The 16,303-nt window shown below is 46.5% G+C and overlaps 1 protein-coding gene across 4 annotated transcripts in view; it reads right to left on the bottom strand.

Moving 5' to 3' along the window:
• Positions 1 to 2,258: 2,258 nt before the first annotated feature.
• CAP1 (cyclase associated actin cytoskeleton regulatory protein 1) overlaps positions 2,259 to 16,303 on the bottom strand; it is a 50,568-nt gene continuing 36,523 nt past the window's right edge. For all 4 annotated transcript variants that reach the window (XM_078680796.1, XM_078680797.1, XM_078680798.1 and 1 more), the window contains exons 7-13: positions 13,858 to 13,963; positions 13,485 to 13,671; positions 11,592 to 11,788; positions 6,885 to 7,008; positions 6,138 to 6,220; positions 4,611 to 4,757; positions 2,259 to 3,560 (exon numbers count right to left, since the gene is read on the bottom strand). In XM_078680796.1, the coding sequence (XP_078536922.1) occupies positions 3,477 to 3,560; positions 4,611 to 4,757; positions 6,138 to 6,220; positions 6,885 to 7,008; positions 11,592 to 11,788; positions 13,485 to 13,671; positions 13,858 to 13,963 (928 nt within the window). In that variant the 3' untranslated portion in view covers positions 2,259 to 3,476. The remainder of the gene's footprint in view (positions 3,561 to 4,610; positions 4,758 to 6,137; positions 6,221 to 6,884; positions 7,009 to 11,591; positions 11,789 to 13,484; positions 13,672 to 13,857; positions 13,964 to 16,303) is intronic.

Below are 16,303 nucleotides of genomic sequence, written 5' to 3'. Positions count from 1 at the left end.
TCAACAAGGAAATACTCTTCTAGAGGGCCTGTATGAAGTTCCACCCGTGATATTGAGCAGCCCTGTTGATAAGCTGAACATAGCCAATGTTGTCGTCAGGCGGGGAGGGTCTGGAGGAATACAGGTCGGGGTCATTGTCTCGATCTGGTTCCCTATTATAATTCTCCCAAGAGTCAGTGTCCTGTGGTGTGTCCTGATCTTGTGGCATATCCTGCTGTTGATCCTCATCCTGCGAGGAAGGTGATAATGGAGGTGAATTTGATGGTATAATGATTAAAATTGGGTTAGGAGGAGAAGAGGGAGGTATGCAGGACGGGAGAAGGGTTAGTACCCATGTCCTTTTTCTTTAGAGGTATAGTGCAATCCTCTGAGAGATTCAGCTTCCGTTTTTTTTTTTTTTTAGAAAAGAGTGGCCAGGAGGTGTCCAGTTTTAGGGTCAATACTTAGTAGTCTTCATTTTGGATCCAAAAGGTAGGTCCTAGGACGTAGGCTCTTTGGATGGAGTATCTTTTCTGTTAGGAATTGATATTGGCCTCGAAGATTTGGGCTGAGAGTCTTTGGGCGCTGAATGTTCTGAATAGGAGTGCTTCGTTTTAGCCGGTTTGGGATCTGAAGCTTTCTGAGTGGCAGGTTTCGGCTTCGAACTTTTCAGTGCGGAGGATCTTGGCAACGAGCCTTCATGTGTCGAGGAGTTTAGCTACGAAGCTTTAGGTTTGGACAATTTCGGCTCCAAAGTTTAGGTTTGGAGGAGGTCAGCTCTGAAGCTTTAGGTTTGGAGCATGTCGGCTCAGAGGCCTTTGGTGTCAGATTAGTCTTATGTTTCGGTGCTGAAGGTGTTGGTTCTGCACCAGAATGGGGCTGGCTCGAGCCCGAGCCGGAAGGCTTGTCTTTTTGTTTCATACCTGGAGGGCGGGCCATTTGAAAGTTGTTCTCGGTGCCGAGCTGAGCCGCAGGGCGAAGGGGACACTGGAGCCTTAGATTTTGGTTCAGTGGGCACATGGGATCTGTACTCACGGTACGTTAACCCGGAGAGATGTTCAGTTCTTCTTCCATGTCGGAGTCAGCCTCGGACACAGAGACCAGTACTTCATCCCCGGCTTCTGCAGCTGAACGGTGGAAATCTGAAACTTCGCCGAAGATGTCTGGTATGGAGCCACTACTGCGTTGCATCCCGTGGTGTCGAGCCAGACGATCACGAATGGTCTTCTTCGATCAGAACGATCGGCACGCTTCACAGTCCTGTTCGTCGTGTTCCAGGGATAAGCAGAAGAAGTTGCAGACCTCGTGCAAATCGGTGCTTGGAAATTTAGCACGACATCTGGGACATAGCTTAAATGGAGTCTCGAAATTCCCGATCGAAGGTTTCCTCAGTTTAAACGACATGCCTTGAATGGGAAATCGCGATCGAAAGACAATACCATTGAGGGTTGAGGATTGCACGAACGGGGTTCGAGAATGATACCGAACCGCAGCAATACACATCCGAAACAGATGGCGGAAAAAACACATTCTGGGGATGGAGTTGATGCCCATGCGCACTATCACCAAAAGGAGGAGCCACCTACCTCGTGACTGCAGAGACTTCTTCAAACAAAAACAAAGTGCAAACATCTGGACCCAACACTAGATCGTGATCTATGCTAAAGCATATGATCTTCAGCTCATATGCCTCGAACATAAAATTCCCCTTGCAAGGGCATCTTCCTGATCACAATCAATCCTCGTCCTGTGGTGGTTGCACTAGAATATGCAGTGTTGCCTTTGATGTTTTTTTTCTCATTTATCGAAAAAGTTTTGTATAGCTCGAACAAGACCCAGAGGAGTATCACAATAATGGAAGGGAGGAACATACTTTGGTATCTCTGGCAATGCATATTTACTCTTTGCTTTTGTAAACATATAAGGGGGGGGGTTGGGGAGGGGGGCAGGGGGGAATACTTTTCATTGGTAACCGTATGCAATAACCTTTACATTGGTACAGATTTTCAAGTATGGACTGCCTGCTTCCATTGTACATGCATCACTCTCCCAACCCACTGGAGTCGGCCTCCATTGACATACCCTAATGCCAGTTTCTGATTACCGCACCATTGCGCACGTAAGCACAGCTCCCAGTGACTGTTCAATACGAACACAAACTTTACTACTGATCACAACACCAATACACCCACTGCCCTCCTCCCACCCCCTTTTGTGCCAGCATGCGTAAATACCTGCTCACTTTCTTCGGTTTGGTATTTAAAAAAAGAAAGTAATACTTAACAATTGGCATTGACTTTATTCTATTTCATTCACTGTACGTACATTGGAAAGGCTAATTCCCACAAATCTCAAGAAAGAATTTATAGTCAATGGAGGATAAAAAAAATTGCATATATTTGTTAATTATACTCATGAAAAAAGTCTCGCAAAATTTACAAAGGAAACACTGTAGCGACAGATTTATTCAGACGTGGATGGCACTGGCGAGAGGTGGTCCCTTCATGTGCATCAAAACAAGACCGTTCTGTCGGACATCCCTGGGACAGAGACGGCAAGCACGGTCAAAGGAGAAAAATCCAGATGCGGAGGAAAGTAAGTGCCAAAGAAGCGGAGATAAAGGAGAGGTGTGAACAAAAGATGGAGCCCCCTGTATCACTGGGCTCTGTGGCGATAGGAGTCACTAACCCTACCTCTCAATTAATTCCCCACAGCCTTCACAACCAGAGCAGAGACTAGGTGGGACAACAGCAGAGCCCAAGGGTTGGTGAGCCCAAAACCAATGCATTTCTTTAAGTCGTTAAACGGGCTCCTCGTAATTGGATGTGATGGAATGAAGCAGGAAGGAGGAGGGCTTTATACACACGCCCTCCACTTTTGGTCCAATGGCCGGGAAGATGCTCGCACATCCCCTTTCTGTCCCTTTGAGGAGTTCTTGAGGTCACTAAGAACCTAAAATCAGATTATCATTTTGCTGAAACACTTTGTGCTGGGGACTCCACCCCCTTTGCACAGACCCTGTTATGTTTTATTAAGTTGTGGAAGCGATCTGTAACACCTGAATTATGCGCAAGGCTTGGCACTGGAGTGTTCCTGGATGAAGAATTCTTCTAAGACGACAGCCTAGTGGCGGACCAGAAGATTCCTCTCCTTTCTAGGCTAACCAAGCGCACGGCACCTGGGAACATTTAACCCATGGGCAGAGATCCAATGGCGTAACAAAAGCAGCAGCCGGGAAATAAAGCTTGCGGGTGGGAAGAGGGAGGCTTTCATGGAGCAGGAATGTGTGCAAGGGGAACACCATCTTACCCCCAATCCCAGTGCTGAGGTATACAAAGAAGGCAAGCAGCCAGGTTCCATGCCCGTGAGGGAGGGAGGGAGGGAGGGAGGGTGGGTGGGTGGGTGGGTGGGTGGTTGGGTAGGGAATCAGTGAGAGCAGTAAGATGCAGTAAGGCAAGCAGAGAAGGATTCTTCACTCCAGGGGCCTTCGGGACATCTCAGCCAGCAATCTCCGTCATGGTGGTGACAAGCTTTTGTCCGTTCCAAACAGTCTTAAACTGCTCGGGTACTGGGAACTCGTTCTATGAAGAGAAGGAACTAGTTAATAAAACATCACTAAGTCAACAATGTACACAGGACAGCACAGCAGACGACAGGTACCCCCGGCCTAAAGTGCAAAACCTTAATGAATGTTGATTCTCATATTAATCTGCACTTTTTCCAGGTATATCCCATACCATTGTGTAGCTTTTTCATGTAGTCACAGAAGGGGAACAGCATACATTAGAAGAGTTCAGCACAAACTTCTATGCCACAAGCAGTCCTCACAAGAGGCTACCTAGTATCTCTATCTAGCGCACCAAAATCAAGACATCACATAATAAAACTTTGTGTAAGAAACTTGATTGGACTAGGAAACAACATTCAATTCGACTAGTGATTATAAAAGATGTGCTTGTTGAGACACCCACTGTTTTTCAAACTTTAAACCTGTCCTGGAAACTGCTCCTAACGTGCATAAGTGTTCAAACATCTAAATCTGCCACTAAACAATGCTGCAAAACAAAATCCTGTCAAAAACCACCCTTCGAATGCACCCAGGGACCTGAGCTCACATCCTCTTCCATAACTGCCCATGCTCATTCCAGCTACAAAGTATCCGTGGAAACTATTTTGAGAAGCCAGAGTTTTCTTCCAATTTCCTCTCTGCTTCGATGCAAATAAGATCACATTTGTCATGCATACAAGGAGTGCAATCTGGGAAATGTTCCTTACTATGTGCTACAATTTGTAAAAAGCAGATGTTTTGCTTGGGTAGATTTTTCATACCTTGCACAATGGTGGGTCCGTCGTCTGAAAACAGTCTCAGCATAGTCGAGGAACAATTTGTCCCTCTTACTTATTTAAGATGCCGACAGCACTCTAGAAACAGATTTACCCCGCCTCCGGTGTTACAAAGCCCATCCCCAAAACACCGCTCATTTGCCCTAATCTAAACCAAGGCCTAATCTAGGAACACACATCCTCTCTTCACTCCTGGGTAACCACCCATCAGCCCACTATAGCACCACAGCCAAAGTCTGCCATGCCTCTGTGCAGATGTCACAAAGAGAGAAAAGTTAATCACTTACAAAGTCGTCGCCACTGCTGGTCGGAACTAGGATGTTCATTTCAGAGGATTTGGCACTGACTATCTCACAGTCCAAGCAATCTTTACTCAGGTACACGTGGCAGCCATCAGTTTTGTTAATCGACACTGTTGGCACTTTACCCAAAACCTGCAAGGAAAGAACGTGATGGAAGATCAGCAGATTCGAGGAATGCAGACCGCAATAATGCTGGCACATGGAAAGGAACACTGACAGCACAACAATAACATGGAGTACAGAGTTTCAAACAGTGTTGCAACAATGAATCAGGCAGAATGAGAGGGTGTGTAAAACCAGTAGACACGAAGCAGGTAGTGAGTACTTCAATCCCTCAACGAATTGGCAAAACCAATAGGTCTCACCTATACAAGAGTTATTGAATTGGACAATGTGTTTTAGCCATGTTGTACATCGACGTGACTGCTGTTCAGCATGGCTAAAAGTTGGTGGCATAAAGGAGTGTTGTAGAGTGGAATAGCAAAGAGTGAAGTAGAGTGGCATAGAGTGTTGTGTACTGAAGGGCAGAGTGGAACGGAGTAGAGTGGTATTAGGTGCAGCGGCGTAGATTAGAATGTTGCAGAGTGGCGTGGATTAGAATGGTGTAGAGTGGCGCAGCGTGGCGTGCATTAGCGTAAAGTGTTGCAGTCTATAGTGTCGCAGAATGCAGCGGCATAGAATTCAGCAGCGTACAATGCTGTGCATTGATTAGAGCAGTGTGCCGGGGGCGCAGAGCAAAGTGTTAAGTGGAATATGCATGGTGCGGTAGCACACTGCCATTACAGACAAGACATTTTTAATTGAAATGACCATTACATTATCACAGACATTCAGTTTTACTACTAAAACTATACCGTTTTCCAATACTTGCACTTTTCATTTAAATGTGGTTTGCTGGGGAAAAAAAACCTTTGCTACCTTCAGTATCCTGCGAGATTGAGCCTAAATCTTCTAACTTTGAAGTCAAAAAAGGAAAGTAAACACCAAGCTCCCTTGGAAGACAGAGCCGAAATTTGACCTCGGTCATTAAGTGCACAGCAAATGTGACAAGATCAGAACAAGATTTACAGGCCTGTTTACAGACAGGAGCATTCATGCAAGAATACAAAGAGATCGTGTGAAAGGGATTTGCTCCTTGGGAGGGACAAACTCACTCCCAACAGCCTAAATCAAATGAAGCCAGCAAATAGAAAGCTAGAAAATGTGAGTTACAAACCACAGAGCCAATGCTAAGCAACTGGCGGAATGCATTCTTAGGGAAGCTTTCTAATGTCCCCAAAATGTCTTCAGCAACCAAAAGAGGCATACATGTCTAATTTTGCAAATGAAGGACAACCTGGAACTACCATGACTCCACTGAGGTGGACTACTACACCAAGACAGTTTCTTGTAAAAGGAAGATCACAGAAGACTGTTGCATGGTGCGACTATTAAGTACATTATTCCCATTTCAGTGCACATGCCAGCAACCGATTTCTCACAGTGGAACTACAATTGTTGGAGCACCCTTACCTGCACTTTCACATCTCGGCTGTTAATGATTTCCACAATGCCCACTGCATCGTCAAAGACCAAGCCAAGCTTTTTACAGTTATCTGAGAACGTGCAAAGAGAATTTCCATTGGAAGTTAATGTCACACAGTAAACAAGTGCTCCAAAATTCAGACTGTAACAGATACTATACACCCTCTTAATATCAAAGCCCGATCCAGTTCAGAAAGGGGCGAAGTAGATGGTGGTCAACCCAGTAGGCTCACTATCGCTGCTCCTTTCCTCTCACCTAACTTTGATGGTGGGTGTAAAATGACCTATGGATTGAAGTAAAATCCACCCACATCACCCCTCCCCAAAAGTGACTCCAACCGATTTGCATTACCATTTCAGCCTAAGATGAATTCTTAAGCCAAAAAAATTCACACTTCCTAAATGTTACTGTGACACTTGTTAGTATATCCCCCTCCTCACCCTCCATTGCAAAAGGCGGATTCCAAGATAAAACCCATAGAATTACATCCCTGTAGAATCAGTGGATAGAATAACCGTGAATTAATTAAAACCTGTTTGGAACAGAGTTGGAGATGAAATTGCAAGACCATATATTGTACAAGAGTACAGAGACTGTCATAGCTATTGCACAATGCTGTGTGAAAGTATCTCGGATTTGCATTCCCAAATCCGCTCCATCCCACAATGTTGCTTTAGGATTGCACCTCGCTTTCGATCCCCTCCCTTTTGATCTGCTACGGTGTCAGCTCTCACCCACAGTGATGGAGTTGATCTTTCCCTTTATCTGCAGAGTGCTGTTCACACACTTGTAGACATACGCCACTTGCTTGAGCTCAGTATCGTTGATCAACAGCTTAGAGGCATTCTCGTAGTTCTCCTGTCAAGAGAAATATCCAGTTACAACTCATACCAGTGCAAGAATGGATGCGTATACCACCTGCTACACCACTAGCATTTACAGAAAGAATACCTGTTGCACCGGTTATTCCACATAGTATTACCCATTCCCATCCGTATACTCTATTGCCACACTGCGAGTCTTGCTCCGTCACACCACCACCTGTCCATTGTCACACCACCAGTCGGTTGGATTAGCAATGATACGAGTTATTTCTGCGTCTACAAAAGCGGACTGAAAAAAAAGTGTACCACCATCTCTGTGGAATGTATATTGTCTTTGGAAATGAACAAGTGATGGGAGAAGAATCGCAGAACATTTTGGCATGCTCAGGTAGAGCCAATCGATGTGCCATTAACTACACAGTCTCTTGAATTGCAGACACCAGATAACACTAAATAGATACCAAATTGAACACCCCTAAGTTGCACAGTATGATTCAGAAACAGAATGATATGATCAACAATACTCCAAAAGAAGGGAGTGTTGTGAAGGTTGCCTGTGAGCCATGGAGTTCAACCTTCTTTATCTGTTAAAATTTAACTAATCCTGAATGATCTCTCTTTCGGGGCACAAATCCGTTAAAAACAAGCACTCAGCAAGGTTCTCACGGAGTGACCCTAGACTAAATAGTGATGCCAGTTTGGACATGGACAACAGGGCCGAAGACCTTGGGGTCAGAATACAGCTGATGGATGTATCTGAATATCTGAACTATGGGGATATCAACCTAGAGGGCTGCAGTAGCAGACAGGTACTCTTATCTTCATTCCTTTGCAATTCATCAAAAATGGAATGAAAATGTAAAACCAACTTTTAGGGCAAAAATCTCTCCACATATTTTGTGCAAATGAAAAACTAAAACCAGTGCTAATCTAAATGTCTCTTCCTGGATGCTACGTACATTATAATCCAAGATCCTAATGTATGTAGCATCCTGGAATAGACACTGAAAACATTCAAGTGTAAAGAGGGAGCTAGGTTGGGACAGGTTGGAGAGTTTGTTTAGCTCCCATATCATGGCTCATTCCTAGGTCGAAACAGCAATGGTTGAGGCTTTAGCTCTTAACCGTTAGTATGCCTTTTCAAAGTGAAAGATGCTGTAAACGTACTTGGAGAAGGCACAACTGTATCAAGTTTATGATGAACTACACCGTATGTGCAACATTTTCTAGTTCAGCTAATGTCCCTGTGCAGGCCCACTGGCTTTACTCTAGAATTTCAAATAGAGAGAAAGGAATCACGTACCTGCCACTGCAGTATCCTAATGAAATAAAGTCAGGCAGGAGAGTACCCTGATAATGAAGTGACAGGGAAAGGTGGTGAACATCCAAGCATGCGATTTGCCAGTCACTCATCAACACACTTTTATGGCACACAGAGCCACTCCGCTCGTCAGTTATGAAAGCAACCCATGAACTTACTAATCTAAGCCTTTTGCTCCAACTTTTAAGGTGTGCATTGCAAGTCCTTAGAAATGCCATTAATTTATTGCCTACATGTCAAACTAATGTAGGAAAGAGCACCTTTTTTATATGGTCATCCCCACTTTTTGCCTGGTATTTGATGTGATTTTGACCGGAATCCTGCTGGGTTCCTGCTAACAAGGTTCCCAGTGCCAGTACTCTCAAAACTGTGCATTTGTACCCCAACTGGCAAAATCTTTAACACAACCTGAAGTCCCTAGTAAGTGATACTTCTGGTACGTAGGACAAGGAGGTTAAAGAGGGTTCAAAAGGGCTGCAGCACGAATTGTATCACCCTAAATGAACCCTCACCAAACACATACAGATTGCCTCTGCATGCAGTATTAGAAAGTCACCCCTACAGCAGGCAGTACAGTCCTAAGTGAAGGTACACTATACTGCATGTGAGGACATACCTGAATGAGCAGATATGCCCCTGTGCTGGTCAGCTCTAATGCTGCCAGTACAAGTGAACAGGGAAGCCATCCCGAGTACAGTGTTAGACACCAGTGAAAATGAGTTAACCAGCTACATGATGGCTGCGCTGAAAATATTAATAAACCCACACTGATACCAGTGTCAGATGTATTAATACAAGCACACAGAGGGCACCTTAGAGGTGCTCTCTGAAAACCTACCAGCTACTGGTCTGATGCCTGACTGTTTTTCACCAGTCAGTCACCAGAGACAGGTTGCTGACCCCCAAGGGTGAGAGCCTTTGCTCTGAGAAGTTCAGAAACAAAGCCTGATCGGGCAGAGGGTGTTTAAAACCTCTCCCTCGCCCCAATAGGATGACCTGCAGATTAGCATTTCAAGGAAGGACAGCTTCAAAGAGCCAATCACCTTTGGTATGGGAATCTGGCTACTCACAGGAGAGGAAGCAGAACCCCTTTGTCCAGGGCCCTTTCATACTTGGACACACTGGAAAATTAGCTAGTCAGATCGGCGTGTCCACCTCAGGCTAGTAACCACCCCTAAGGTGGGCTACCTGAACTGGAGGCAACTTTTTAAAGTTAGCCATCTTGGTGATGGCAAACTTAGGAACTCTGGGGCAGATTATGCCTATTTCCCACAGGAAGTGATCATATAGGGGGCATAGTGACCACAGGGGTAGGTAGCCCACAGGTACTACTCTACGCTCAATTAAAAATGTAGGGGAGTCCCTGGCACCAGAAAATTAGATCCCGATGACCTACGTAGGAGGACACTGAAGAGACATGAACGCAATGGCTGAAGAACTGACTTGTCACCAGCCCTTCCAGCCTGTCTGCTGTTCGCCATTGAATTGCACAAAAGTCATCTCATCCTGCAAGCTGTGGTGCCTCCAAAGACTGGAAGGACTGCCTGCCTTCAACAAAGACCCAGGGAATCCCATGGAGCAGTAGAGCTGCTCTCCTGCAGGCTCACAAAGAACCGCCATGAGGACTCCTGAACTGCCAAAACACAAAGCCGCCAAGCATCACTGCACCGAGCCCCCCAGCCTGAGTCGAAGTGGGCCAATGGTGTCAGCGTGGTCCTCTAGAGAGAGTCCACTTTGGTTTCACCCCTCGTGAACTCGGACGTTGCCTACAACCTTTGTTTGTAGGCCCCCTCAACTGCAAGTGCTTGTGTAGGTATACTTGTAAAGCGCACTGCCGCCCCATCTCGGGGCATCCTGGCGCTGTATACCGCTGTGGGACCCTTCCTGGCTTGCCCTGTGAGATGATCCCTACTGGGCACCCCCAATGTGAAGCCAGGCATCCCAGCACTATTGGGGCTGTTGTGGAGATTAAGCAAGCTATTGCCCAGAGTTGCAGAGTGGGACCCATGATTAGAGTAGGCACAGAGGCGAGAATTATCGAGTCCGCGGACATTGAGCCCAATACCCTGCCGCGTCGGGAATTGAAACTTGGTCCTGGGCAATACCTCTGCATCAGGGACTGCCGCTTCTAACCAGTGAGCCACACTTCTCCAGTGCTTCCGAACAAAGAAACCCAAAAGCTGCAAGATCCTTTGCACCCGGCCCAAGGAGAAGAGGGCCGCCTGTGTTCCTCACGTCACCTAGCATCGTCAAGCTTGAACCCCCTGGTTGGTTCAACCTGACTGGCCACCCAGTCTAAACCTGCAGCCTCTTTTCGTGCAGACCGATTCCCACTGATTAACAGTGGGCACCTGACGCTGTTCAACTACCTAGTGCTAATGAGGATTTAAAAATTTTATAAACTTGATTTAAGAGCAGAGATATTCTGAGAGGCTCAAGACAAAACAAAGAATTTACAAGGGAGATCCAACCCATCTCCATCTGCAGTAGCACTCCCTTCGCACAGTAGTGTCCTATTAGCTCCACCCAGCTCATCAGTGCCTCTGCAATGGCAGAGGAGCGTCGCCACACTGCCTGGCTCAGAGTCAGCAAATGTAAAATAAAACAATGCTCATGCATCGTTTTATTTTACATTTGCTGGCTCTAAGCCAGCAGTGTTGGGAGGGGCGGGCTGAGGCATAGGAGGGGGAGGAGTGCTATGTGCACTCCATTCCCTAAGTGGGCATATGTGTTTTGGCTGGCCGGCCGACAATGAGCATCCGGGCCGGAGAAACCCCACAGACTCCCTGGTCTGAGCAGGCTGTCTTTTTTGCCTGCTCAGACCGATCCACATGCTGCTTTGCAGCACAGGGATTGGATGGGAGTCTGTCCCAGGGCTTGCTGGGAACAGCAGGCAGGAAGAGGCGGAGAGAATAGACGCAATGCTGGAGACGGCAAACAGTAAGTTTAAAAACAGAAAGTTGATTGTATCCCCAATGTCTTCCGTGCGACCCTAACGGCCCTACATCCTTTGTTTATGGTAGCCGCCGCTGGTCTCCACCATCACCTCACCCCAAATCCATAGTATCCCTCGAAGGTTCATGCTTATGTCTATTTGTCGGTTCTGTAGCTTACTCTGCTGATACTATGTAACCGAAATTTTTTGAACACTCTCCCCACATCCAAACCCCACCCATCTGCCACTATCAATGAAATGCAACACTTCCCTGGTATTGCTGCCCAAAGAACATTCTACTAATGCAATGTTGCCAACAGGTGCATATTAATTGCAAGTCAAAATGGCTCGAGGCACCTACCACTCGCCACTTCTTGCCATCCAACTCCAGAAGAGCCGGCTCTTTCTTGGGCGCACTTTTAGGGGGTGCACTGCTTGCAGCAGCAGCAGTAGGCTTTGGTGTGATGAATGGCTTGGGTCCACTCCGGACGGGTCCTCCATGGGCCTTCAGCCCAGGGTTCTTGTGAGTCTTCATAGTGTCAGGGACGTGTTTCAATGCTGGAGAGAAACACAGGAAACAGCAGTTTGATAAAAAATACCAGATGCTCATGAAATAAGCACCTATTGAACACACAAAAAGCAAATATTGTTGCAATCCAAGGAACACAAAATAATGTTTCTGAACTTTCCCTCCCAGTCGGATCTCAAAATGAAGCCTGTGCTCATGTTCTACCCTTAACACACCCTGTCAGAACACAATATACAGTTCCACATTTAGAAAGAGGGGCTGAGTAGGTGCAAATGAACAAGTAAGGCTAGTGCCACTCTTTACAGTGCGGTCTTCCACCCCAAAGTTATTCCACATAGCCCCAGCTCACAGGGTACGGACCCTCTGGCCCAAGGTCATATCCTACTCACACTGCGACGATCTTGGCATTGCATGGTACTCCTAAACCTAATCTGCTTGGCCTACCCATTTTTTTTCTCCCTTATCTTTGGGTGACATCCAACACCATGAACCTCCCTGGACACCATTGAACACAGTATTTACCCTGCACTGGACCTCCCTGAGAAACATCTAACACTGCTTCCACCTAGCCTCAGGTCTCATGTAAATCACCCTGTCCATCCTTAGCTGCCATCTCATTTACTCATGTTGTCTCTTCTGGATTCATAGTGAGCAATCCAGACACCCTTTTGCCAGGCACAGTCACAATTAGTACTTGCCAGATATCTCCTCAGTCCCCCAACACATACAATACTCATTGTGTATCTGCCTTGGCTTTTATCACCCCCTGAACAACTGCCTCTTTTATGCTTCTCTCAATAAACAGTGCTCAGACGCTTTACAGCTAGGCTTGTGCTATACAAATCCCAATACATATCTACACTATACTCACCTTACATCTCCCTGTAAACCATACCTTGTAATAGTCACAAATATAGGCCATAACAACGTACCCAACACCACACACGGCATTAGCACGTATGCTCAACAATGACCTGGCTTGAAAGTTTGGGCTGGACTGCTCCCACGAGGAGTAGAGTTAAGGCTAATTTATATATAGCTGGGTCGAAAATGAGGTGGCATGGTGGGCGAAAAACAATGGATTGGCATGCGTCTCAAGTGACTGCCAGTAACTGGGATCAATTCATCACCTTGTGGTTACAACAATTACACTCAAAACACATTTACATACATTCAATGACATTTACTGTTACCACACATAAAACCACATGTTGTAACCCCATTTCAGTTAATTCACATACGTAAACACATAAAACATTTTTACTATTCATCATCACTACCCATCCATAAACCCCAAAATCCCCATACTACCCCTATACACCACACATTCCTGAAGCCTAAAAACCCCGTAATACCAATCCCTAAACTCCTTTACTACCAGCATCCATCCCTGCACACAAAAAAACACTATATGCTATCCACCCCTGAACCCTAAAAAGCCCTTACTATCCAAAAAACGAAACCCACCCGAAATCCCCTCACTGCCGCTCAACACCACCACCTACCCTTAAACGCACTGTAAATGTATGTTTAACTTACCTCATTGTAACTTACTTCGCTGTGGTGATACCCCGTTGTAGTGGATGCACTGCAGTGTTATAGTATAATACGCACACCATCTCCCTGTGAGCTCTCATGCCACACTAAAATTGCATCCCCATTTCCCAATACTCCCCTTTTCTCCCCAAGGCCCATCTCAGGAGCCCCGTTCATCATGCCGCTCACCATGTGTGATCCCCTCTCCCTGGTTGATCTGTGCAAAGAGTTCCGACCGGGTGACGGAGCTCCCACTGTCTGGAGAGCTGGGAGCTGCTGGTGGTGGCGGAGGTGGTGGTGGTCCTGGAGGCGGAGGAGGAGGGGCCCCAGCTCGTGGGGCAGCAGGGCACACAGCACTTCCGGAAGCTTTGGGTCCCTGAAAGATGAGAAGCAGATACATTTTCGTTAGCAATTATTAAAAATGATTTACGACTCTTGTTTGACACATTGTAGAATACAGGTGATCAATGAACAAGACAAGCGGACACAAAACACTCCCTTCTGACCATCCAAGGAACAGTTGCAGCGATCACCAACAACCACTGACGCAATCCGCACTAACCGTTGTGCTCCAAGCCAGCCCAGTGGTGTGATACTCCTTAATATATGCCTGCAGTTCCGCCCAGATATTCAGATAGGCCTTGGTCCATTCCACATGTTTCTTGTCACTAAGAGGGAGACAGGGAAAGGGAGTTACAAGAGTTGCCAGATTTCTTACACAAACGCACAGCTGGTCAGCAGCACTGCAAGGGTATTGTCGCTTAAATAAAAAACAAGCATTTACAATGCAATGGTCTCGGCATTATTAAAAGGTAGAGCTATTGGCATTGCTCATGACATTTTTTTATTTTTTTAAATCATAAATAGCATTGTCATTTACATTGCCAATAGCTTAATCGCTTGCATATGCATGACCTATTGCATTTACACCCCCACAGAGCCATACACACAGAGCCACCTACACAGTCATTTACATAGAGCCACCCACACACCCAGAGCCACACACACACACACACACAGGCGAGCAAGCACAGCCAGGGGGCAGGCGAGCAAGCTCAGCCAGGGGGGCAGGCGAGCAAGCTCAGCCAGGGGGGCAGGCGAGCAAGCTCAGCCAGGGGGGCAGGCGAGCAAGCTCAGCCAGGGGGGCAGGGGAGCAAGCTCAGCCAGGGGGGCAGGGGAGCAAGCTCAGCCAGGGGGGCAGGGGAGCAAGCTCAGCCAGGGGGGCAGGGGAGCAAGCTCAGCCAGGGGGGCAGGGGAGCAAGCTCAGCCAGGGGGGCAGGGGAGCAAGCTCAGCCAGGGGGGCAGGGGAGCAAGCTCAGCCAGGGGGGCAGGGGAGCAAGCACAGCCAGGGGGGCAGGGGAGCAAGCACAGCCAGGGGGGCAGGGGAGCAAGCACAGCCAGGGGGGCAGGGGAGCAAGCACAGCCAGGGGGGCAGGGGAGCAAGCACAGCCAGGGGGGCAGGGGAGCAAGCACAGCCAGGGGGGCAGGGGAGCAAGCACAGCCAGGGGGGCAGGGGAGCAAGCACAGCCAGGGGAGCAAGCACAGCCAGGGGGGCAGGGGAGCAAGCACAGCCAGGGGGGCAGGGGAGCAAGCACAGCCAGGGGGGCAGGGGAGCAAGCACAGCCAGGGGGCAGGGGAGCAAGCACAGCCAGGGGGCAGGGGAGTACTGCAGCGTGTTCCCTCTCCCCAATTCCTTTGCTTTAGGAGGTTGGGGAATGATGTGAAATCAGCGGGATGGCAGCTGCTGACATGTACAAATGAACAGAGAGCTTCCTGAAACACTCCCATCACAACAAGCGAGACCGCCATCTCCCACACAAGATACTCAATACACAAAACCAGCCACGACCTAAAATCTGAAAAAATATTTTGCCTTCTCAAGTAAAGTAAATTAAAATGTATATTTAATTAGAACATATATTTTATTAATGATTTGTTTTATTATTTTCCTGTCGGGCCATTTCTAACTAGCAGCGGAATACGAAAAATAGGTAACAGTTGTTTGTATATAGCCCTAAATATCACACTTCTGTCATTTCAAACGGCTGTAAAAATTACAGTGGTTACTAAAAATTATGGCACTGTGTATCCACTTAGGAAGGATGGAAGGTGAAGTCTGTCCAAACCAAAAGTGAAAAAAAGATATGTTGCAGAAAGAAAGAACATTCTGTGAACCAGTCTACTTGATTCGAATGATCTCCACGTCTGTAGATAGTTATAGGCTCATGGGTAAGTGTGCCAGTCCTGTGCCATCAGCAGTGTATGTGGCTTTCAGGATATTGATTTGAATCTCAGAACGAGTATTTCAGAATTTCATCCTTCTGATATTGGTCAAATTGATATTACAGGATCAACTTTTAGGAGCGCTTGTATAGTGCTAGAAAACGTAACTAGTTTCTATGAACACAAGCTACATATGTGGTCACCAATGGCATAAGACCTAAAAGATCAGGCGATCAGCATTGCCAGTGGGGTAACATATGCATTAAAGACAGGGCACAATGAGATTCCTGCAGCACTCTCGGGAAAATGTGACTGCTACGATTAGAATAAAGAAACTTATGTAAAAAACTACTCCAGAATGGCTTACAGTCATTTAAATGATGAAATCCTAGCTCAACGTTCAAACTTCGTAGGTGTTGCCACGTGTACAACCCGGGAAGCTATCAAAAATTTGGAGAGCATTTGTCAAAGATTTCTATGGTTTAGACAAAAAATAGATTTGTAATTCTTCTTGGAAAGTGTAACTTACTCTAAGCTACAATGGCACAGCTATAATATCTACATGTCTGTATGTATACATGATAATAAATGGGAAATTATATTTATATGTAGCGGAGTACAAAGTTGGGTAAAGTTGTGAGTCTTTGCTTTGAATTAATGTTCCCCATCTGCAAAGTGCTGTTTTTAGTTTAATTCACAGATGCAAAAGGCGTACTGTGCAGCAGCAAAAGTTTCCACTACCACGTGGGGCCAGAATTTAGCACCCAAGCCATTTCTAATTGGTT

The sequence above is a fragment of the Lissotriton helveticus genome, chromosome 3_1, assembly GCF_964261635.1.
Source record: "Lissotriton helveticus chromosome 3_1, aLisHel1.1, whole genome shotgun sequence".
Classification (NCBI taxonomy): Eukaryota; Metazoa; Chordata; class Amphibia; order Caudata; family Salamandridae; genus Lissotriton; species Lissotriton helveticus.
Note: the sequence above shows the minus strand (reverse complement) of the source record. Positions and strands in the feature narration are given on the sequence as shown.